Here is a 26,535-nt window from a genome sequence, read left to right as displayed (position 1 = left end):
CGAACCTTTGCACGTTACAAGGAATGCGAACAATTTCTTTCCTCTGCATAAAAATACATTTCTTTTTAATTCGCCATAAAGATTACTAATCGAAATAGAATGCTACTTTTTACGATGCAAGATTTATACAAGATGCGGTAGAACGGTACATAGAATAATTACGTAATTAAAATGTCTTATCAAACGTTTTTTCATCTTTCGAGATAATTAAAGTATTTATCGCGTTGCCTGTTTTTATTTACCTTTGAGTAAAGTTATATTATATTACACAAACGACTAAATATATCTTAAATGAAATAAAGAAAAATAAAAATTGCACGAAGAAAATGGTAAAACTTAAGTCTTCTTCATAGAATAGAACATTTTAACCAAGAATGGCAGCGTAGCAAGGAACAAATTTTCATACAGTTTTACGTTCACCCTCCAACTCGCTTCAATTTTCGAATTTCTCTAATGTAAATTGTCAAAAGTCAAAGTTGCACGTGTTCGTTCGTAATCGAACTCGTCGAGTGTTGCTGGCGATTCGTTTCAGTCGAAGCAACGTACACAAGCGTGCATCAGACAGAATTGTTAATTAACGCGTGTCAAGTTAGGCACGAACAACGCGTCGGCTGCTTTCTACCCGGTTACCTCGTTTTTCCTCATTTGCCAGTAATCTGTTAAGTACGATGGACGCCTGTGTCGTTCGAGGGAAAACAGGAATGCGACGTTAATGCAAGAATCGCGGCAATTCGCGTTCGTTTCTATAATGAGCCGTTTATTCAACTCGTTTAACTTCCTTGACGCTCGATCTGCGCTTAACACGGCGTAAATTCTTAGCGGCGTCGACGTTGAATCCTGATTCATGTTCAGTCGAAAAGGTAGTCATTCGCTCCCGCCGGAATATTAATTCGTCGTTTCTGTTCCTACTTATGTCGCAATATTCCACTGTTCGAAATTTCCTGGCATATCGCATTTGTATTTGCAATCGGATGGACGATGTTTGAATAAAAGATAGAATTTAGTTTAATGGACTTTCCTTACAGCGATCGTGTACGACATTTTTATCGGTTAAAAGATAATTTATCACAAGCTATGTACAGACACTGTAGATCGAAATAAAGTGTTTCGTCTTTCAAGGGTCAATATTTATTGGATATTTCTTTCGATACACGAAGTTCTTGTATTTATATTTGCCATCTTGCACGAGATAACCGAGTCTCATTATTGGCAAGGAAAGTTTCGAAACACGACGTGTCAAAATATGCCTTGTTTGTTGGCAATCTATGTCTTTACGCTTACGTTATTTACTATTTCTACCGCGCGTAATAATACGTTCGTTAGAAAATTTCAATAAACCGTTGGAACACCATCGTGATTTTCTCTATGTAAATATCGAAATACACGCTCCTTGTTGGAAATTTTCATTCTCCGCGCTTCGATCATTTACTATTTCAATTTCTCCATTTACGTCGACTCTAACTCATCCTCGCGAACCTATCAACACGAACAAACGAGATATTCCGTCGCATAAAATCACGTGTCGCTGCATAAATTATACATCGTCGAATCGACGAAACCTTGAACGGCGATAAAACGGTCCCCGATGGATCTATAAAGCGACGCGTCAAAAGGTTTTAAACGGGCAACGGGTTAGAGGTGTTGCGAGCGACGTGTAATTAGATGTTGCCGCGTTTCCCGGCCACCCCAGATCGGCCTCTGTTCTGATACGTTCATTATGACCTTCGATCGCGACACGAGAAAACAATAAACCCCGTCCCGGTCATAACTGCATCACCGCGTCTATAATGCTCGATTATTCAGTCGGCTCACCGTTCCAGGCGCGTTATTAATAAACCTTGTGATGGTGTTGCGTGCGATCGATTGTTGGTAGGCAGACATCGTTTGCCCACCGATAAAGAATTCCAGTCAGCCGCGGTGCGAAAGAGAATCGAAACCGATGATATTGTTTATTAGCCCGTGCACGGTTTTGTGGCGAATTGATTAATCATGGGGACGGTTTGACTTTTTTTTCTTTCTCGCCTCAGCTTGTTCTCGTATTAGTTTCACGCGAAATTCGCGTGTTCGCGATATACGATTGTATTTCGTAAAGCAATGAAAGAGATATTGCGCGATTATTTAATAACTAATAATAATGGTTGATCGTCGAAGTCGTGAGTTATAAACAGACTGCGGATTTTTATGCATTTAAATAAAATGTTCAAAGCGTTAGTATGTAATGTTGTAATATTTTCAGCGAGTGAAAGAATCACCTATGTAGGTTTCATTTTTCGTATTATATTTGTAAAAATGTGAATTGGTAGAAATATCCGTGGTCCAGCTTTAAATTTTTGTCCAAATAATTTCTACAATTTTATAATTTCTCATTGAATAGGAGAATCGGGGTTCTCTCGCACGATGAAATTCATATTACAAGAATTGCACATGTCACGAGTCACGAGTTATTCAGATTATTTAGTGCAAGATTGTAAAATTGTAAAAAGGAAGTTTATCTTGTCATTGCTACTGGAAGATAAAGCAAACGAATAGATAGAAATTATATTTTGACGATACGATAAAGAAGAAAAATATACAAATCGTTGATTCGTATTCCGTAATAAAAAATAAATTTGAGAAAATTCTAAATTCATAAGGAAATGATCGTTACGCGAAATAAATTTTCATTGTTGTTCACGGCGATTTCTTTATCTGAAAATACTGGACTGCAATAAAGACTTATTGTTTGCGAATAGACATCGTCTACCGTAGGATTTTTACGAAGTTTTCACGGAAGCTGGATTGACACTGTCGTTCATCTAAATAAAGAAACAAAGGTTTTTCATCAAGTGTGATTGTCCCGTTGATACAATCGTTCAGCGATAAAAGATTTTAATCACGACTGACGGTTTAGCTGGTGCCGAATCAATCGTAAAACGTGTCTTCTATTTCGTTTCGATGAATTCGTATTACGTTTCGTCTGAATAATAGTCTTTAGTCGTCACAAATTATTCTTCTTATTTCGTTCTATAAACATAGAAGAACGAATACGAGTCGGTAATGTAAATAAAATAAATTACCGATTACAACTCATTTTGATCGTTTCATTAATTTTCTATATCTCCTATTCATAAATGGAGTATAAACAATTTTAATTTTAATTCAGACACTTGTATTAATGTTTACTATGTCATTCAGTTGGAATGGACTGATTTCTGTGATTTCAATTCAAATGATTCGTGTGATTGATTCAACGAATGGAAAAATTCTACAACACATATGTGCATCTATTCTAATAATTAAATTCATTGCTATATAAATGATATTTAATACTACAGAGCTCTTGACTAAAACTTTTAAACTCCATTAATTGCATCGTTTCCAAATCGGACACATTTTCAGACGAAAGACGATAGGTTTATGAAAAGAAATTAATATTATTCGTGTTTTTGATTGCCTTTAACCCTTTGACTTACAACTTCGGGAATAGCCCGTAGTAGATGATCAGACCAAACGTAAATTACGGGCATAGCCCGTAGTACGATGATCGAACCAAATATAATATATAATATAATATACAATAGCTTGTTTACGTTTTCGGACTAAAATTCTCGAACGTAAATCGTAGGTCAACGGGTTAATACGAATATAATAATGTAGAAACTTTTTGAGAAAATAAATTATCCTGTGAAGAATTTTGATAATTTGGGTGACAGGTTGGGTCATTCTCTTCGGTTAAAAGACGAATATCATCGCCGTGTCGATTCTGCATTCCTGTCAACCGTTGAAAGTCATAATTCTCACTCACAATACTTTGTGACCTATATGCGCTTCTCGAAATCTCGACAGCGGTAAACGATAAATAATACGGTAAAAAATGTGAGTTGCATTCTGCATATATGAAACTGCTTTCTCAGTAGATTCGAAGATATCAAATTCGACGTGTATCAAAAGAATTATTCAAGACTTCTTCTTAACTTCGGTTATTTCTTGTTTAATAGCGATATACTTATATCAACAATTTTGAAAATTTTTTAAAAGGAACGCTGTTAAAATTCTATTATTTCGTTATAAGTCTCGTTTAATCGTTCTACGATTTTTCGCCGCTGTTTGATCGAATCACGTTGGATTCTTTTTTTAATTTTTAAAAATGGCTATCCTTTAAAGAAGATCGAACTCTATCTTCGTGTTGTTTTTAATCTATGTGCTTCTGTTGCTATTTCTCTGAAAAGATTGCTGATTTTATACAGAATATACTATCTTCATTACCCAGTCTCTTTTTGTCCAGTAACTTGAATCGAATAAATCAATTTTTCACAAGAATAGAAAATTCATCGAAAGATTGTGGACATAATTTGATTAAAAAATCCCTTAACGATATTTCATAGAATATTCCAGTCCAAGCGATGTCGTTATTTGTTAAAAACCTGTTACGATTCTTCTAGAGACTGACGCGAAGTCTATCCATAATCCCCGACGTTTATGGCAACATATTTAAAAATAATTACAAGGATGGTGCAGCTGTCGATCGCCATGTTACATCAACAACGTTTACACAGGAAGGAATCATCGTGAGTCACGCTAATATAACTCGATCACTGAGGTTTATCTTTCGGCTACAAGAATGAATGGTCTTGTGGACGTAAAGGCAGAAGATCAAGTTGGGAGGGCGAATGATGAACTCCCGTTATAGAATTCCGATTACAGTAGCGTTAGCAGCACGATCGCCGGAGGAGAAGAGACTTGTTTCTCTATCGACTCGAGTACGTCACGTCCGTTTTTAGACGTCTGTTTCTTCTTTTCAGATTATTCAACGAACGACTAATTCTTCAACGAAGCGATAGTTCGTATCGTTTTCATTAATATTTAGTAAATCGTTATCGTGTATTAAAACATTGAAGTCGAATAGAAAGCTACGCTTTGATTCATCAATGAATCCAAATATAGTTTCGATGGTAATTGACTCGTCACGATAGTCGTTTTTATTTTATTCGCAAAACATTGTATAGGGAAAGTGTTTGAATACATTTGTCCCTTTGAAGACCGAACATTTTTCATATATTGATAAAAAGTTGCTTTTATAAAATATCTAAATATTACGAAATAAATTGTAATCGATATTTTTAATAATTGTATGTGTATATATATTTATTATTATTATCATTAATTAACTGATCTTCTTGAATTTTTTCTTACCAATTTTGTTACCAATTTGGTAAAAAAAATACGTTTATTGTTTTGTTGTTTAATAATTTTTAAAGTACAGTGTTGCTTAATATCGAAAAGGTTGAGATTTTCGTAGTGTAAAATTGTATTAGAATAATTAAGATTAAAGCATTTCTAAGTATATGACGGCGTTATCGATGCGTAAAAATGTAGAACAATGTTCTCTCAATCGTCAGGTTCTGTGAATTGTAATCACTGGCTTCTACTCTGACACATGTCAGACAGATCGTACTCACATGTGAGGCAAAGCGATTGAAGTGGCGCAAAGAGCAGGCCAATGTTATTTATACGGCGCCAATGATTTTATTGTTATGATTCGATTACCGCTCTTACATGGAAACAACATAGAAATTAGTTTGTTATCGCTTGTTTTCCTTCCTTTGATTGTTCTGTCTATACTGACCCAACTCTGCACTTTGTACCATTACGAATATGCTTTTTCGTCTTAATTCAATAATTTAAATGTTTAGTTTAAGAAAGAACGTATTTTAATTTTTCAAAAAAATACGATTGAAGTTGAAGCGAAGAAATTGAAAAAATATAAAAGAAAAGAAGGTAAGATAAAATATTTTCTAACATATCTACCGTATTGTATATCGCTTCTTTCTTATTTCATTTTTACTCGTAAGTCTTTTGAGTCGCTGTCGGTGTCATATCTTCTCTTTAATATTCCTATTTTGTTACGAATCAGATGACTCAACTTTTATTAATGCACTCGTTACGATTGTCAGAGCTATTGTACTTAATTCGTTATAAGATGCTCGTACACGTATTATGGATCATTAAGTGCCGTTGATACATATTCAGTGCCATTACTCTAATGAGAAACATCTTTGCCCTTCGATTTTGCACAGTTAGAGAAATCGTTTCTATACTTTTTTAAGCGAAAGAAATATTTATTGTATATCTGTTTCATAAATATATGTACTAAACTTCGTCAAATATCCCAAGTAGTACAATCAATTAGCTTATGAAATTTGCATTATTTATGAGATTTATATAACAAACTTTTTACCGTTGTACGATTTATAAGATTTACAAGATTTGCTAATAATATCAATCCGATTATGCAAACAATTTCCACAACAATTCAATTAGGAAAAAAATTCTGACCGAGACATTCCAGACGATAATAAACCTAATTTACCGAAACTCGTTACAATAAAAATTATCATCAACCTGGGTATCGCATTAATTCTCCTTATAATTAACATACACAGTTCCCATGCGAAACTCACGAAACGAGTATACATACACGTAAACGCTAGGACCCAGCATCGATACCATCGATTCGCTATCGCTCTGAAACCACCAGATTCCTTGCAGGTCCCCGGTAGCCGGGAAAACCGGTGGAGCAGAAACACGAAGAGGAAAGGAGACGAGAGAAACGATCAAAGAAAAAAAAAAAGAAGAAAAAAAGGAGAAAAAGAAGGAAGCATGAAAATGTCTGGTGCAATTTCGTCGCGGTGGCGGGTTCACTAAAACGGATTTAGCCGGCGGCCGCAAGATGGCGACGCATTGCCCGGCGCCGGGCGTCGTGCCGGTGGCAGTCGCAAGGACGACGCCGTCGCCGCCACGTGGGGAGCGAATTTGAATCGGCCGCCACCGGTTGGTAGCTTCGTCGTCGACTTAAAGCCACGCAGAACAGCGTGGAGCTCGCTGGGCCTCCTGGAACCGTGACCCATACACCTTGACGACCGATCGTCGCTTCAACCCCTATCGCACGATCGCATCGAGTTCTTTCTTCTCAACATTTGGTTCGCGAACCAAGAAAGAAGGGTTAGTAGGTTTAAACTAACTATGCCGGAGAATTGTTACACTTAAGGCTAAAACTATTATTGGTGATCTGTTGAGACAGGAGCGGAAAAGGAGGAGCAAGAGTGTGTATGGAGCAAGAGGAGAGGGAGAGAGAGCAGAAGAGAGACTAGATCAGCGTGACGACGTCTAGTACGACGTTGTGCCGGCAGCCGCGGAGTAGGAGGAGGTTAGGAGGGAGAAAAATCGAGAAGGAAGCGGCAAGTGTCACGAAGGGACTGTTGTCAGTGAGTGGTGGACCGTGGAGTCGATTGGGCTGTCAGCGGTTGCGACATAGCGAGTGGTAGAACACGATTGGTACCTACGAGGATCTCGTTCTTACAGATTGTTAGTGAAAGCGAGGAAAATCGTTCGATACGACAGCGTGCGGTAACTATAGTGATCAGAGGGAGATCTTTGGTGCCGATCCGACCCGGAAGTACGTTGACCTTGCTCTTCGGCCCGACCTTGGAAATTGGCGCCACCGTCGGTCCCTTACAGTTGCGGCTATCGAGCTGAAATCGAGTGTACCTCGACCGCGTTACATTGAACTTCAACTTCTGCTTTCTTCGATCGGGTGATTTGATTGGTACTCGAGAGGGAGAGAGAGAGAGAGAGAGAGAGAGAGAAAGTTTAGACGATTCAGTGTCGCGGAGTGAACTTTTAAGAGTGGTAGCAGAGTCACCTTCAAGCAGTCGGAAGTTTAGCGGGTGAAATAGAAGACGGGTAGAAACGGTTTCGGGGGAGAGATTCACCAAGGACAAGATTAACCACCTGTCAAGTCAGATGGAATGACTCAACATGCGGCCTAGGTGAGTGTTTACGTGTTATTCTTGGGAGATTTATTATCAGACTGCGGATGTTCATCTAAATTTGTCCTTTTACAGTTTAGTCAAATCTAAATAGGTATTTGGTATAATGAATATTTTATTTTTGGCATTTTGTATATTTTTTCTTCCATAATTAATTCTTCCATAAATCCATAAACATCCGCGATCTATTTATTGCTGCATAAATATAATTGATTAACGTAGTTTAACACAATAGAGCATGTTCCGTATTCCTATTTTTTTCAATTTTGAGGGAATGTTGTTATACATATCACAAACAATTTAAAAGGATTTTTCATGCAAGGATTTATAGCCTTACGGTCCTGCCTTCTGGAAATCTTCACAGTTGCTCGCAATAAATAAATAGAAAATAAAAATAAGCAGGAAATAAGAAATAAATAGGTATAAAAAGTAAATAGGGAATACGATTCCATCCTAAAGAGACGGATTAAGGGTTTGAACGAGAACGAACGAGCCACAGGTAGGATTTGCTAAAAAGAAGGATGGGAATGCCACTTGACTGATTTCGCGGTTTCTCACTTCCACAAGTTTTCAACCCTCGTAAACGCGAGGACGCTTGTCGTCGCAGAGTGCTTTCTGCCCGTATAGTCGTTACAACTCGAGAAACCATGAACGTAGGGTAGTTTCCCGTGGTTCGGTCGTAACAACCGAAGGAATCATGGGACGTGGAACACGATGGTAACGAGGTCTTGGCCGGTGATAAATCGACAGTCGTTCGTTCGTTGGAAAATCGGGTTCACAGACGTAATTCGGCCTTTATTTACGCGCCGCCATGAATGGAACGAAGGAAAGGCTTTCTTCGTTCTGGTCGTTGACCTCGAAATCGCTTTACGTTCTACCGGTTGTGTTTGCTCTTGCTGTCGCGTGTCATTGATTGCGTTGTCGCTTCGTAATTCTCGAGTCGTGTCGTCTTGCGGATGTTTGGAACACTGTACGCTCGAAACTATTCTTTTGCTCGTTTTTGCTCGATGAACGGGAGTTGATCGATGTTTATGTGACTGGATTCACGTGTACGCGGCTGTTACCGCTGTACAATTTATAATTCGTACGAGCATGAATATGTACGTGCGCGTTTAAATTGTGAGAAGGTAGAATAAGGTTGTTTCGAGTACGGTTTGGAGGAATAAATTAATATCGCGGTGGTCGATAAGTCAAGAAAATTGAGAAATACTGATTAAGAATTTGGTTGAATGTTGGTAGAATTTTAAGTAATATTTGCATCGAGGTATAATTAAGGTACACGAGTATTATTTATATAAATAGCATGATAAATATTCATTGTACTATAAATAAGCAAATTTAAAACATCGTGAATTTGTCGCTCTAACTAGTAATATGAAAATGATATTTTCATGGCACATTGCAATTTTATTCATAACGAAATCTAAATATTTAAATAACAAATTTGAAGATCCAATAATAATGATTCCACTCGTCGTCTCCCGATTAATAATTAAAATACGTATTTAAAATGTTTAGATGTCGGATTTAGTTTTATGTGAATTTGATCTTCTGCAGGAAAGTTAACACGTATTTCATTTCCTTCGTTTGAATTCACGAACGTATTACAAGTATAGAAATGAAGAAATATTCTTCTATTTTTCTTTTGTCGACTATGCCAGGTATTACATATTCAGTCGCACTTCTGGATAACCGGATCTGCTTCTGGAACACCCATTCTTCGTCTAAAATCTCTATACGTTCACGTATCGTCCCAACGGAAATTCAGTCGTCTATAATAATCGGGCTGGTACGTTTCCAGGAACGAGCCAGTCTCGATCCCATCAAGTACCTGCGCTTTGCGTTTCCTTAAGTCCTTTATATTCATTTAACAGTCATTTAAGCGCAGTCACACGCGAGTGCGCGATTTGTAAAAGAGGAAAGATATTTCCTTAAAGAACCATTAAATTTTCCACGCGTCTATTTTATTATATTTGAAGTAAAATTGAAAAAGAGACATTTGGTTTTCATTTTACGTTTCTTTTCGATAATTTATTAGCCAAGCATCTCGTTTATATAATTTTAATTTATTTATAGGTATTCGTAAATATTATGAAATTTATAGAAGAAAGAACTGTTATCATAATGCCATAAGGGTCGATTTACAAAATATTTGCATTAAGTAGCGATGCGTATCTTCTTTAATATCTAGACACAGAAATCAAAGTTTATTCATATATATTTCCATATATGAATATTGAATTCGATTAATTTCTCCTATCCGGAATATTTTCATCGGGGAAGATTGCCGTAGGAAAGTTATTCTGCGAAGTGGTATGAAGAGAATAATTAATCATGTAGTGTATATGAATAATTTATTGTACCTTAATTTATTTAGAAGTTGAGCCTTAATCCGATAGGTTTCTGTGAATGGATCTAATAAATAAATAAATGGATGGATAAAATAAAAATGAATCAAAGGCGTATTTTTATTCTGAGACCATGATATTTGTGTACTCCATTCGTGACATTTATTTAGTATTCTTCGTCTTCTTAAGAGAGATCTCTTATTAATAGGAACGTGGAAGAATAGTATTTAGTAGTGTTCGGTGTATTATTTATTCGTATCGGTTTAAATTTGGCTGACCTCGTTGCAAAATATAGAAAATATAGATTACGATAAAAGTTCATCGAAATATTGCATTATTTCAGCAGTAGTTCAATGGTGTAGTATGAATTTTTTGAATTATATCAGTCACATTTTGAATCTATGTACTTTATCGCAGACTATAGTATAACATGATATGATAAGCAGCTTGTACTCAGTGTTGTGCAATTTTATAAAAGACGCTTCGTAAGATATATTCAAAGATACAAAGATATTCAAAGATACTATGGGTAGGTGGTTGTAGTTTTTGCGAACAATTAGTATATTTACAGAAATTGAAATCACGTAATGTGTAGGTAATTTCAATGCTTCGAACACGACAAAATATACGCAGAGATACAATGATATATAAAATATCGAAAGCAAGATATATTTCATAATATCCAGAAAATACGAGATGCTTTTATCGAAGAATCGAGGAGATGCGAATTTCTTAATGTAATCTTTTTAAGTAGAATGCTGTTGACGATTTATCGCTGGCATCCTTGTCGTTGCTATAAAATTGATCACATTTAAAAGGAAGAGAACTCATACCAACTCATACAACTTCTCTTAAATGGGCTTACACAAACCTTCACTCTACAAACTTTCTCATTAAACCTTTCAAATGGAAGTGAACACGATCGACGTATCGAAGCCTGCCGAATTCTCTACTCAGACACTACGAGGAACACGATCATGCATCAGGAATCGTACGAGCGGTTGGATTTGCATTATGCAGTGTCACGAGCATATCGCGATGCGTTCACGCGTATATCTTGCCAACAAAAAGTATTATAAAGAGAGAGAGAGAGAAAGAAAAGAAGGAGGTGCAATGAACGAAAAATAACGCGTCAAGCCTTGGTTCGTAGGTGCATTACGCGATACGGTATTAATCCCGCTGGCCGAAGAGGGTCGAGGTGGTATTCGCACTTGCCGTGTTTTTCGGTTCGACGACATAACTCACTGTCGTTGCTCTTTTTGGAATTCTCTCTCTGGCCACCCTACTAGCGCGTCGAATGCAAACGAGAAAGAGAGGCAGAAGGAAGAGACAGAAGAATAGAAGGTGAAACAGAGGCAAGTGGGAAAAGTGAGATGGAAAAAGGGTGAATATAACGAAGAGAGAGATGAAATTGCGAGGGGATGAGAGAGGGGTGAAACACACGTGGCACGTGATGGCCGCGTGTTAATCCACGCGGAGTGTATTTACGAGTGCGTTCGCATTCGGCGCACGTGTGCCGCGGCAGCTTTAACTGGGAGCTCGTAAGCGCGACGCGGACTACCGTGTTGCGCGTTGTTCTACATCCAGTCGTAGATAAAATCTACGAACGTGTCGCGACCACTGTTCTTTCTTGCGCGCCAGCAAATGGCTGATTCATTTTCAGCCCCCGCGGAGGATTCCTCTCTCGTCGTGAATTCGTAGGATCGTTCCCATCGTTTGTCCCGGACCCGGTGTGCCCTCGCTTTCCCAGGATAGAAACGACTATTTTTTAATGCTTTTTTTGCGCGCAGATTATCGCGAATTTGTGTTCCAATTGTAACGGATCAGCTGCAGGATCGCGATTGTAACGATCCTTGTTGGAAGGAGTTTAGGGGAGAGTTTGAGGGTAGCGTTTTAAACTTTTATCTTTTTCCTATAAATTCTGAATTTTTTTTGATTTCGCGCTTGCGGGTTAGACTCTTCTAAGGCACGGTAATTGCGGGGTAATTCTTTTCCTACGTTTTTAATACTTTTCTTGCCATCAAACGAAAATACGAATTTGACGCGTGGGAGAGTTTGAGGAACTTTGACAGTTTCGTTTAAACAGACTCGATATCGCGTAACTCATTACTAACAATTTTATGAATTTGTGATTACCGAACATTGAATATTTTTGTCCGAGAGGAGACATATCTTCTGTCATAGTCAATCACGATGACAAATTTATCGGTAACAAGTTCGTATACACGTACCAACGTTCATATTTGATTTCCTGCTATGCGAAATTTATTCAGTTTATTTTCTTTTTCTGAAAGCAAGTCATTATCCCAGTTCTTAATACGTATCAATAAAATTATCACGTAACTTCGATCTAATTTGCCAAAGAACCACTTCACCGATGTTTCAATTCCTCGCACGAAAGATCGAATGATACAGGGGAAAAAGTCAGAGTTGTTAAGTTAGTCATTGGAAATGCGAATTCGAAAAAGCGTTCGTTTCCCTCGTATTCGCGGCAGCAATTACAGTTCGAAAGAACGGTTCTGTCGGTGTAATTCACTGTAAAATTGATAAAGAGAACGGCGTATTCGCGCTGCTGCTGGCAAAGCTTTCTGAAAGGGAAAGAATAATTTATTTCCATACGACGAGTCGCGAGGAACTTTTGTAGCGTTTTCTCGAGCGAAAACTATTCGAAAGTTCAACCGGAGTCGTCTGCTCCCATAATATACCGGCCAAGGTTTCTAGAAAATTGAAAATACCGACTTATTCATGGCTCTGTCTATTTTGCGCAACGGGTTAAGGGCGGAGAGAGTTTTGAAAACGATTCGGTGAACGTTACCATTCCCGATACACGTGCGTCTGTGCATATCGGTATTAAATTCGAAAATGAAAACAGACAAATTCTGGATTCGTCGAGATCCGCTGATGGATGGACTAATATTAGATCTAGCGGGTGAACGCGATAATGGCTTTGTTCGTCAGTTAACGCTATTCCAAACAGTTACGTATGTTGAGCCTTAAAATGATGTTTCGCTTTAACTGCTCTGATTTTTACGTGACTTTATTCACGGTGCGTTTAAATTTTTTATCTCTCCGCGTGTACGCGAAATCTCACTGGGAGATTCGCAGAGTGAAACATAAATCCTTGCAATTGTTGAACTCAAATGATTAATATCCTTTAACGGTATACAGTCGGAAACATTTACCAATATATAGCGCAATAACTAAGCTGTCGATTGATATCTCGTTTGTTGAAAAAGAGCAATTCGTTATAACGTAAATGGAGATTTAAAGAAATCATCGAATTCGATAATTGAGATAATACGAACGTTTCTCTGACTAACTGCATGTTTTCAAGCAAACTACTATATCATTAGGTAAATTACATTCATCCATACTGAAATCTATCATCAAGAAGAAACTCGCCGTGAAATTCTGTGTTACAACAATCGACCGTTCTATTCTAATCTTCGATCGAATAGCATCCACCTCGTATTTTCACAATAACTCGTTAACATGAGAGATACACTGCGGTACTCAGCATGCAATTAAACGCACCCTGACGCAACTGAAATTGCAACACGCAGAAATATCATCGAGCCTGTCCGCTTCTGTTAGAGAAAACGTTCGATCGTCGTATTCAAACTTACCATTCGCTCTTTACCTCGTCGTTGGTCGTTTCACGACCATCGCGTATTTCAAACGTTCGTTCATTCTCGCTGGAAGATTGCGCGGCGAAATCCTTTCCTCGTCCGCGAACGTTCGTTTGTTCGATTCGATTCGCGTGAAGAGGAGAGGGAATTACTCGTAACGCGTTTCACTGGCGGAAAGAAGAACGAAAGGGCGGCGAATAAACGTCAGATTCAAAAACGGCGAATAAATGTGACGTGGAGGTGGGACACGAACGAGCAAGGATGTCTCCTTCGCTTTGACAAACGAAATTTCAACGCGAGCACAGACCCGTTAGTAGAATTTTACGATTGGATTCGGAAGAATTTCATGAATAATGAATGCTACGGGCGCGGGGGCGTGGCAACTATGAATGAAATTAATGGAGAAATTAAAGAACGTGAATGCATAATAGGCGGATAGAACTTGGATCGAGAAATTCGTAAGACGCGATGACTGATTGGTTATTTGTAGGTTTGGGACATTAATAGCTGATTTAAACGTTTGACAATGACGTACCATGGTGAATCATATGTAACACAATTATTAATATTTATCGTTTATGGAAAGTTAGATATATATTTTTTATATCTGATACGAGAAATGCAAAATTCTTAAGAATTAACTGTATTCTAAATTCTTCGTTATTGTGTTATATTTTCGAAGAGTTGACTTGTTAATCAAGTCGTTCCGTAATTAGAGACTTCTATGATAGGATATATGAGACGTTCATAAGATATATCGAGCAACTCGATAAATTGAAAAGTGTTAAAACGTCTTTTTAAATCTATCTTCGAATTTAGTATTCCTCGATATTGTTTTGTAATTCGTCGTTGAATGCTTAGAAACTATTTGGATAGAAATTACTCGGTCTAATTAGTCGTATGTAAAAACACAATTTTTCTTCACGAGGCTAATTGATCGCCGACGAAATTGAGACTACAGCAAAAATACGTGATTGTTCGTGCTTGTATTAAGTAATTTCTTGAGTTTCGCCGGAGGAAATATAAGTTGACGCTGGCGCTGTAAATTGTGGAAAATAGACGGGCGTGTATATCTGCGTTCCACGTTGAATTGCCTTTTTCTAGCGTCCAATCGCTTCTATGCCACTCTAACAACATTTTTCTCGCGAATACATTTCGAAGGCGTACGAAAGTTAACTCTCCAATTTACGGCCTTTCAGGGGATAGCTGGAAATAGTGCAGATTTTAACCGCGGCTCCAAATGAGTCGGATTTATCACAGACGACGTGTAATCCTTATTCGTGATACGCTTCCTGCTCTCGATGAATTTCTAATGATTCAATGTTACTTTAAATGCTAATGGTTAAAGAGCGATCGTAAAATAATTGGTATTGATTTATGGAGAAATTATTCAAATGAAATAGTATAATATAATGTAGGTAAGTAATATATGTTAAAAATTGTCTTTTTTGTAGGTACATTTATTTTTCACGATATATTTACGTTTCGTTTACAAATGTATGCTGTACTCTTTGATGTTAGTGTATTGTCTTTTATTTTTGGCAATCGATAATATCGAATATCGTTAATGTTTCATATTTGGAAATGTAGAAACTTTAGAATTACATATATTTTTAGCTTGGGAAAGATTACACGCGTTATTTAATCATTAAATGGTTTTTCTCTAATTTCTAAAATTTACAATTTTGATTTTTCTCTTTACGAAGTCTTTATATCTACGCGATCAATTAAGGAGGATAGACGCCGCCTTTCCAATATTCATCGGTAGGACGCACTTTCAGATCTGCCTACGCGAATTTCCAATTACTCTGCCCTGCAAATTCCTCAGTCTTCATGTTAAAATTGAACCTATCTAGCATCCTCCTGTCGAAATTAAAACTTTTATTCCAATTAAATTCCGGACATTACCCTTTTACCTTAGATATCGAATTACAATAGATCAAAATGAATCACTGAGTTATTAATATTCTATGATAATGTCAACGTATATTTGTATACTATTAAAATAGTAAATTATAAAAAAAATTGAGTAATAAAAAACACAGTAAAAATATTTGTAAAATTTCTTCTGAACATTATCGGGAAATTAATTTTATTTTGATCGATATATTTAATATCTAATTATACTAAATTGCGTTCAAGCCGTAATGCTTAGGTAATTGAATCAAACAAGAGCTTAAGCTAACGATGAGTATTAAAGGAAAGTTTGAACCGACGTACTGATGAAACCTAATCTATGGGATTTTCAATGATCAAAGATAGAAATAGCTTCAGAATTAAACCCATAATTTTACTATCATTTAGGAAAATGTTGTGTTGTTCAATTGTGTTTCAACGAAGACAATCATTTACATACGCTTTTCATTAAAACAACAGTATGAATTAATTTCTAAATTATTGAATATAACGATTAAATAAATACTAATAAGAAAAAATAAAATAAAATAAATTATTTACATGTTTAGAAAGCAACCTATTTCAACTCATCGCACGAATTCAATGACTTTCCGTTTTGTTCCTTTTATTTATCATATTTCCTTCGTTGCGAAACATATCGTGATAATACCATACATAATTCCACGTTATAGTTTCAATTCCACCAGAGGTTCAAGGTACCAGGAAGTTAAAAGCGTGCTAGATCTCATGTTTAGAAGTTTTACTGCCATATAAAAGGAGAATTCAGTGTCCACAAATATGGTGCACGAAAGTTTTAACCTAGTTTCTAGTGGACAACTTTCTGTCAAGAATACTATCTTCATCGTTTCATATTTATGATCCGCCATTTAATGGCTATAAGTTTTTCGTCATTTCCTTCGACGCCATAAATTTAATCGATTGCTCTGATCATCATCTCTTTTACACTTTTATCGTATTTCATTTCTAAAAAAAAGAATTGACGACTAACATAATTAAAACAAAAATATGTTAATAATAGTAACCAAAATTCTTGATAAACAATATTCTAATATATTTATGATACTACTTTTAATTATTCGATTCTGTAATTACCTTTTTGTGAACATCTACTTCGAAGTGTATACATACGTATAATCAATCGTCTTTCCATTTACTATTTTCTAATGAAATTTCAAGAATAAAACAAAATGTCCCCTTTTTCATCCAACCAGAATAATTGTGCCTTTCATAAAATTGAATCGCTATTGTCGTTAATTCATCGATAGGTGTGATTTTATCTTATCTTATAAATCTCAATGGTACAAACGAACAAAATAAAAGTAACTCTTAGTTGTCAGCTCGGAGAAACGTGCAACTGCCTCGCATGCCATGATAAATTAAGTTCAAAGCATGCAATCGTGGAATACGATGTAGTTCGCGTCGCAATAATGCACAAGCATGCCGGTGTGGCCACAAATGAAACTGCTAACGCGGCATTTATTTCGAATTGTACGGGCGAGGTGAACCGGTGATTAACATCAAGTTTCTTTTTATCTCATGGAATTGTCATCTGTTTTACCATGCAGTACAAATTTTTCGGATCGAAGGATATTAATTTATCAAGAATAAAAGTCGCGTTGAATTTTGTTTAGATTGCATGTATCAATGCTTTTATATTTCGTAAATAAATATTCTCGCAATTTTTATCACGGCATTCCGCATGGTGTTTCTCTGGTGGGTAAAACGATAATGCATTGTAACGGCTCAATTAATATGGAATTTAATTAAAACTCCGTTAAAATGGAAATGACTGTGAGAAGGAACGGCTGTTTCGTTTAATATGTAATATTAGTTGTGGCGTTGAACAAATAGAAATGCTTTCTCCGGTATGCCATTTTTAATTTAATGAATATAGTCATGAGTATCAATCTAATAGTAAATGCAAAGAAAAATATACTTTTATAAATCAATGTGTCTGCTCTTACTAATTAGAAATGCAATAATTTTAGTGAGTCTCATCTTCAGATCTTTGTGTAGTTTATTATACTATACCTATTTTGTACTATTTTCTCTATAGTTTATCGCTATTTTATTAAATTTAAATGACAACTAACATATTTTTAGATCCTTTATTTCCACATAGAAAAATCTTCTTCTAGTTGATTTCATGGATCTCGTAAAATTTTTAAGTGGTTAAAGAAAGTAATTACCGTGAGATTCAAGTACTTTGGCATATTAGGATTTTCCTTCCATTTTCTTGTTACCTTGCTGAGTTCCATTTTCTTTTATAGCATTATAATAAGGCTGTATACCCATCTAATAAGAAAATATCGTTTCACGACATTCTAGTTACAGTTCAGCCGGCGTTACAGCAACTTCTGGTCTTTAAGTAGATATTTCATATTGTCATACATCTTTTATTACATTGAAACAACGATTAAAAAATATATTAAGTTGAATTTATTCATCGATTTCTAGAGATGGATTCAGCTTACTGAAAAAGACAAACATCAAAGGAATATGTATCTGGAAAGTAATAAAGAAGTCGATTGCAGTAAGAAGTTACTGGCATCTTGGGCAATTTGCATTATTTGTTAAAATGAGACAGTAGAAGTCGTAAGACACGAATATAAATTGCATTCTTGCTACGCATAGTCATAAAATGATACGATTCTTGAAACTTTATGAGATGAATTTAGTTTGTCTTCAGTAGTGGACACGCTTGGTTGCTTAAAAATTACAAAATAATACTTCTCTGTTTTTATTTTAAAAGTATAGAACCTGCTTCTGAACTGTAACTGATATAATAATATTAGGACACGGATTTTACGAAGTGTAATAAATTAAAGCAATCGAATCTAATGGTGTGGTTTAGTTCTTGCTGTTTCTTGAAAATCTTTACGAATATCTAGGTTGCTTAAAATGAGAAACAGATATAATAAAATAAGGAAATTTCACATAAAGAAAAAATTTCAATTTTGCCTTTACAACTTCATTAAGTTTGTGGATTAATCGTACGCAAAGATAAAGTCCTTTTTATACAAGTAGATATGAACAATATAAGAGAATCAAATATAAGAGGATTCTTTAAAAATTCAGATTAAAAATTCTCCAATTAAATATGAACTTCCTTTACTTTCCTATCGATGTAAAGGACCTGACGTAAAGCAAAGGACTTAACGAAGATCCATGTGAAATGAAACTTTCATTTTACTAAAATTTCACGTTCGATGTGTAATTTTCATTCAAAGAATGTGAATGAATAATTTTATATCAAATGCTTCTACAGTAATTACGCGAGAACTATTCCAATTCAAAAACTATTTCACCCCTTAAACGTTCTACCGATCCTATAAAAAAAATCCTTCGATATTTATAAAACCCTCCCAAACTCATTTCAATTAAAACTAAAAAAGAAAGGGAGAGAGAGAAACAGAGAAAGAAAGAGAGAAGATAGACGTCTTTGTGTTCACGAAAATAATAATTACACTAAAAATAGAATCCAAGCGGAAATATGTTCCATCCGCAAAATATTACGAGTATTATACTTTGAATATTTTACATATTTTTATATACATATATGCATTCTATGCATATTTGGATCTTTAAATTTCTCACAAGTGCTTCCGCAGTCTGATGATATGCCTTGATATCTATTTTTCTATTTGTTCATTCCATTCTTCCAAAAAACAAGAAAAGGGATTGCCATTGCATAATTCCTCGTAAATCCTGAATGGCATTTCCCAAGTGTGCACCGTGGCTAATCTTAGGATGTAATACTGGCGTAACCGGGCAGGTTGTCTGACACGGTCCGATCTAAAGAAAGAAAAACGAGATGAAAATTCTCGGGCGGAATAGTTGGCAGTTTTCCCTTGAACGTTGTAGGACGTTGTCGTTTGGGGTTTAAAGCCGGAGCAACAAGCTCCGATCGATGAACTCTGTCGATGTTCCTTTTCCTTCTTATGTGTGAATTACACCATGTGCTCCTGGACAGGGTTAATGAGTGAAGATGCATGAAAAGACACGCGCGTGTAAACCAACGGCGATTAAAAGCGTCTGTGTCGCGTGTCTCGCGAAGACTTATACTGAAAGGTTCAGCCTACATTTAAATACCGAGTTATTTTAATCTTTGTTTCGTGTGGACTTAAGAACTTAATAGAACAGAGATAATTTACCGAAGAATCGAACCTTTTGTAACATCGTGCAAAGAGGAAAATATTAGAAGGTGTACGAAAATATTCGAATATCTGTTTACCTTCAAAGAAATGAGGTTTAATTATAAAATTAGAGATGAAAGATTCTATAACGGAGTAGTATAAATTTAGAGTAAAATAGTATAAATTTTTACGTTTTTATGAATCGGGTCTCTTTGCTTATAAAAACATAACGTGTTCTCTATAGAATCTTGTATAAACGCTTATCACTGACTGAAAGTTAGTTTAGGAAAGTTACTTTAACAAGTTAAATAGATGATAGTTGCACTATTTGAATTGAGCAACTTAACGTTGTCAGCTGAAGTTTGACCAGGTATGCATATTTCCTATCAGTCACGGAAGATTAAGTTACCGTAAGTTACTGCACGTCTTGCTATAATTGCATTTTCTATACTATGGAACTTCCAGCAGATTTATTTTGAAAGAAATTAGCTAAAGGCTCTATCTCTAGCTAAAGCTACATCTCTTTTATATATTCTGCTATATATTACCATTTCCTTGGAACATATAAAATTTTGTGCTTTAAAGATAAGATTGTCAAAGCGTAGAAGATGCATAAAGTATTCCTTTTACAATTTAACATCGATATGGAAGAAACTTTGTATCCATTTTTCCAATATATTTACGCAAAACTTAATGAAAAATTTAATTATTCAGAGTATCGAAGTTCTGAAAACAAGAATTGAAATACACCTCTTATATTGGAGATTATAAATAATCTCTTCTCCGTATTATTTTTTAAAAATATAATATTCTTTATATTGTTCTTCATCATAAGTACCATATTCTCTATATCACCTTCTATAAGTAAATTAATTGTAGCACGTATTTTTTTTATCGTATACCTATGTATTATTATTATTATAAAATACATAAAGAACCCTTGTTCACCTATTGTCTACAATTTGTTCCTCTAATTTCGACATAATTCTCTTTCGAATAAAATCATAGATGACTTTCACCTACAATTTCACCTAACAGTTACATACACAAAATTTGGAACAGACCTACAAAATCGAGTTATACAACCATTTGTAATTACTCCTCATCAAACTATCCGTTCCTAAGCTCAGTCCCCTTTGTTCGTAATAGCTTTGGAATTAAACAGACATAAAGCATTTTGTCCGTAGCATAAAGCTATTGCGCACGGAGGGAAGAGGGCTGAGATTTTAAGTCAAATAAATTCCCGTTTATTTAGCGACTATAAACGGCGCATCGCATATTCCTTTTGAAGCATTATCGCGATGTATTTTCGCCTAACGCGATTTTATGATTTATATCGCGTTAGTCGACACGGTTGAACGTTCTTTACGAGCGGATCTGCACGTTGCTCATCGCTTCGTTCGTTCGTCAATACGGACACGAACCATTTCTGTCGTGAATCTTTACGAGCGACGTTCAGGCAAGCGTCAGGATCATCTTGACCGCGTATCGCCAGAGGCACGTGGTCCTAAACGTCGGTTTATAGATAGCGACGTGCCAGAGATGGCTTAAGGGACTGGAGGACGTTGTTCAGCCACGACCATGGTTGAATTATCGCCTCTTACGAGACCGAGATTAAAGTTCCGCTTCCTAACGCGCTGAATTCAACGAAATTGCGATTTTCCTTTGTCCACGTAATGCTTTGAACACATTTCGTTTTATGTTAAATTTTTAGCGTTTGGGTGGCAACAGGGTCTTAATGAGAATTTTTAAGGCTCGATTAACGTTTGAGATTGGATTAGACCCTTTAGGTTTTGCTCAGGAATTGCCATTGAATGAGAATTCTTACATTTTAGTCAAGATTAAATATCGACTGAGAATTTGTTTTGTATAGTTTTGTTGCGATAGATTCTTGGATAGAGGTTGGTTTTTGTCATAATCGAAAGTAAAATATAATTTCTATGATAACGAGCTTAAGCTCCTGTATTAATACAGAAAAACACACACATTCATTTTTATACAAAAGTTTCATGTCATTGGGAAAATGTCTTTTCAGTAAAATATTAGTGAATGTGTCTTTTGTATTTCCCACTTGTGTTTATGTTTTTCTTGTATTTTACAGTCAAAATAGAAAATATTGTCATTTTCATTTTTACTAACTGTCAGTTCGAATCTGTAGCTGACAGTTTTGTAGATGATTCGCAATTCAAATGGAGAATCGCAGTTTCGTGAAGCGCCGAATGGTTTTATCGGACACCTGCAGCTCTGTCGACTCTAATTATAATAAATTCGTTCTGTATAGACAGTTGGTCTATCCGATAGTAATATCATCACCATAAAGCAGCGTTATCGGCTTGTTGACTCTATAACGTCGGTATTGCTTGTACGATATTACAGCGGTAGACAGGTTGTAGGTACATCGATTACATTTCTATGTACTACATGAAGTGGAAGATTAAGTCGTAAGAATGCAATAAAAGGGAAGAGACAAGATACTGCTAATAATTTTGAATTTATGAGCTATAAGCTATTCAATTTTGTTGCTTCGTCTCTTTGATACATTAGAAGGTGTCTTGTGAGAGTCCTTTCTCCTAAATTTTTCACTTTCGTATTTACATTGTAATAATAATCTAAATTTTCGTAATCCTTCACTCTTATCTAAAGAAATACTTGTTTACTATAAATATTTTTTGAAGCTTCATGACATTGTAAAATCTAGATGAAGGAAGAAATAGCGACAAGAAGATTATTAAACAAATACTTGGAATTCTATTTTACAACCACACTGTTAAAAAACAGATTTCGATAAATTGAATGAGAAAAAATTGCAAATGAAATCGTACGTTAACAGATTAAATTCTCTTTTTGATCTGACTATTACAAAGAGAAAAAAAAAATCAATTTCACAATCTCTGTAGTACATACATCCAAGAAGCTCTTCTTTTGTCGCCTTACTACTTCATATGTTTCTCACGCATATGCCAAACATTCCAGGAAGGCTCGTAAACATATCGAAAGTCTGCACGAATTCTTGGATCGTGTTGGAAGCCAAAAATAAAAATGTTTTCATTAAGTGTACAAATCTCTTCTTCGGTTTCCCTTTGGCACTATAACCACGAGAGATTTGCGATCCTACTTTCGGTTTTCGGGACAGGAATAAATTAACTTCTTTATTTTTCGCCATTCGTCATCTAGTCATGGCTTCTCGAGATTCGCCGGACCATGTGTCATCGATCGCAAAAGCTCGATGAAATACAAACTAGCATCGTTCCCTTCCGCGTACGCGCAATGATATACGACGCTGTTAATTAAAGCGTCGGGGGAAATTCGACAGAGTACAAGGCGAAGTTAATGGGGAGAACGTAGAAAAAAATATACGAGCATTCTGTAGATAGCACAGTATCTCTAGAATGTTATGATACGGATAAATATTCGCGGTATAACTTTATAATGACTATGCCAGAGGATGCGTTGGATTTCATCTCTCAAGGGTGCTTGATTCCTTGCTTTACATAGGTGATAAGAAATAAGATAAGATTGTTCTTATCAATGGAAGGTCGTTTTAGACATTGCAGTAGCTCACGAAAGTATTCGAATACATATAAAAGCTTTCTACGAATATATTATTTGTATTGTACGAATCGTCTTGGGAAATTTTATTGGCACTACAGCAACGATCGTTAATGATATTGATAACTTTTACAACAAAATTGCAGATGTACATAGAATACCTACGAGATACGTATTTAATGCTGGTATATATACATTTCGCAGAAATGACTAATTTGCGAAGAATATTACTTTTAAATTTCAAAAAATAAAGAAAGTCGTATAGAGAGGCATAAAAAATTTGATCTTAACCCATTAAAGATATTAAAGTATTTATACTAGCGCGATAAAGATGACCTTGAGAGAAGGCAGTAATTAACCGCATAATTTCCTGAAACATCTGAATTAAAGCCAAACGACGTTTCCTTCCTGTGAGATCAGATTGTAAATGTGAAATTGGTTATCCGGCGTCATCACTCCAAAGAATGGAAGGTACGGATCCTTTGTTTGCCGAAGTTTCCCCAGAATTTTGTCGGCTCTTCAACCGTCTCTGGTGCATCGGTTCATTAACGAGCACCACTTGGGCGTCGTCGTTGTCGTCGACGACGTCGCCACTCGAGTTCCACGCTTAATTATTCCACCCGCTACACGTGTCTCCGGATCTCATTGAGGCTTTCCCCGTTCTTTTAATTCCGTTTTATATCGTTCCTTGGGCCACTAGGTTAATGGAGTGTCGTCATTCCTCGACATTACAGCGAACGATGGTAGCGTCCATATTTTCATTTCTCGATGTTAACCTCGCCCCCGTGAGACAGCTTTACCGTCTCGCGACCAAATTGAGAAATTTAAATCGCTTCATGGAATTTTTGCAATCTTTCTGCTAACATTCTGCGAGATGTTGAGTAATTGCTTGATTTAATGTGCTCGTGAAGTTGCTATTAAATGAGTGTTTCTTTAGGGTGATTCAAAGATAATTGAATTATCTCCTATTTTTATAATCTTTTGTTGGATCAAATATGTTTAATTAGACGATGGATACTACTGCGATGGGGAAACTGATAATTATCTTTTTTTCATTGCATTAATTAAAGACAAAATGTTTTGTTCATTTATTTTCAAGTGTTATTTATTACGATTTAAAAAAGACCGCAAAAGGACATCAAATTGAAATAAGAGTTGAGTAATAAAATACGGACTGAACTTTTTTCCTTGCAGAAGTTACGTAGACATATACTTACATATTTCTGCTTTGTGATTTCGTTATTTCTTATTCGTTATTACAAATTACAACTGTTATCGTTGCGGCATTTTTCCTTTTCTTTCTTTATGTTGCGTTTCCGTTGGATTGAGATTTATTTGCCTTTTCCCTAAGAAATTTCTTGCTTGATGATGTCATCCGTTTAAAAAGATGAATCTCTCAAAGCAGCCGGCCAGTTGTAATAAAAATAAAACTGAAGATCTTAATCGACGACGACCAACTATCTTTTAATACGGATAATTTATGAGCTTTTAAAGATAAAAATTCTTCATCTCTCTCTAACTGGTTTCATTAATTTTCTTCTTTTATCTTAATTACGAGTTTTATGTTGCATCATCAGCGACGAAATTGTCTTGATTTCTTTTTATTACTTTAATAAGCAACTTTGAGTCACTGTTCATTATTCCATTATTTGAATAATATTGTTTATTAAATCGAAATTAAATATTTCTTTATTAATTATATCGGGACGTAAATTATGATTTAACGAAAATTAAATTTTCTTCATCTTGTTGTAACGTCTGCTTCAATTCGTTATAGTCATTTTGAAGAAGAAATGTTGTTTTCTGATTTATTCTTTCACTTCGTACACGCGAAACAAGACACTTTTTCCACTTATCGAGCAAATCACATTTATCATTAATCACGTATATGTTTACAAAATATCATATTCTAGCATTTCTACCAATGAAATCCTGATTTGTACGGTCAATGTAAAGTAGATGTTGGATATAAAAAGCACGTTCTTTCATTCGCGCTCGATACGCTTTTATCAAAGTAGGTACTGTCGATCGAATGGCAACGTTACGAGTCATACATTCTATTATACGTTGAATAAATTTTATTATATGAATAAGACTTTCCTTATTCATCCAAATTTTTCATACAGATTTTAGAAGTACGAAATATCTTATCAATTCGACATAAAAGTACACTTCTTAGAGATCTTCCTATGTTAATTATTAGTTTTTGAAATATTTGCAATCACTTTTAGATTACTCTATTGCGTTATTAAATTAGAATGTTACTTTTTTTTACCTTGAAGTGTGTAACTGTTTTCCCTTATCCTTCGCGAAGAATTTGCTCTATGTTAGCAATATTCTTTTTTCATTTTCATTCCGCTCATTGCGAATGGCCATTGCGTGAATTTAAAAGAGCTATCCCATTATCCTATTAAAGTGTATGTATCTGCATTTCGGTAAATGTTCCGAAACACATTTTCTACATCGTTTAGAAAGGAAAGAAAAAATATCTGAAACAACTGTTGAAGCATAATATAATTTTCAATATTGAAAATAATTTTCCATAGATTCGTGTTACAAACTTAACATCTTTATTTCTTTTAATTATTTCTGTAGGATATTATTCATATTTTATACTGTATTTTACGCGAATACTATTTTAAAGCTATAACAACGGAGTGCGACAACTTTGAATATTTTATATTTTTCATCGTTCCTCGTTGACCGTTTAAATGTCGTTATAAACCAATGAGTTTGATACCTTACCGAAGCTTTTTCAAACACGTTTATCTCAATCGAATTCCGTTATAGCATCAAAGTGCAACGACCTTGACAAACGGAAATCGAAATCCGCGGGCACGGCCGTATACGTGGGACGGTTGCAAGCGTTACGCAAGGCCATAGTTCTCGATCGTGATTCATGATCGACGGTTGCTGCCAAACGCCCGCAATCGCCTTTCGCCGACTGATGCAAATGCGTGTCCACACTCTTGCAACGAATTCCTCGTGTTACACTAACCTCGACACGTGAGAAATCGTCTGTAGGTTGACGCGCATACAGTCGTACCTATAGTAGCATACATAGACGTCGCGTCATTCGATGTTACGATCGTTTTATCCGCCACTTTTATGTATTTCTATGGATATGCGTAGATTTTTCTGCTGACAA

The 26,535-nt window shown here is 35.7% G+C and overlaps 1 protein-coding gene across 7 annotated transcripts in view; it reads left to right on the top strand.

The window, feature by feature from the left end:
* Positions 1–6,759: 6,759 nt before the first annotated feature.
* The window catches only part of LOC100748868 (collagen alpha-1(XVIII) chain), a 348,873-nt gene continuing 329,097 nt past the window's right edge, over positions 6,760–26,535 (top strand). For 4 of the 7 annotated variants that reach the window (XM_012387843.3, XM_012387811.3, XM_012387828.3 and 1 more), the window contains exon 1: positions 7,061–7,808. In XM_012387843.3, coding sequence (XP_012243266.1) covers positions 7,798–7,808 — 11 coding nt within the window. In that variant the 5' untranslated portion in view covers positions 7,061–7,797. Of the gene's footprint in view, positions 6,982–7,060; positions 7,809–26,535 lie in introns of those variants that run through there. The other 3 variants (XM_033321578.1, XM_033321575.1, XM_024368703.2) reach the window with 2 other exon arrangements.

The sequence above is a fragment of the Bombus impatiens genome, unplaced genomic scaffold (genome assembly GCF_000188095.3).
Source record: "Bombus impatiens unplaced genomic scaffold, BIMP_2.2 scf_0033, whole genome shotgun sequence".
NCBI lineage: Eukaryota > Metazoa > Arthropoda > Insecta > Hymenoptera > Apidae > Bombus > Bombus impatiens.
Note: the sequence above shows the minus strand (reverse complement) of the source record. Positions and strands in the feature narration are given on the sequence as shown.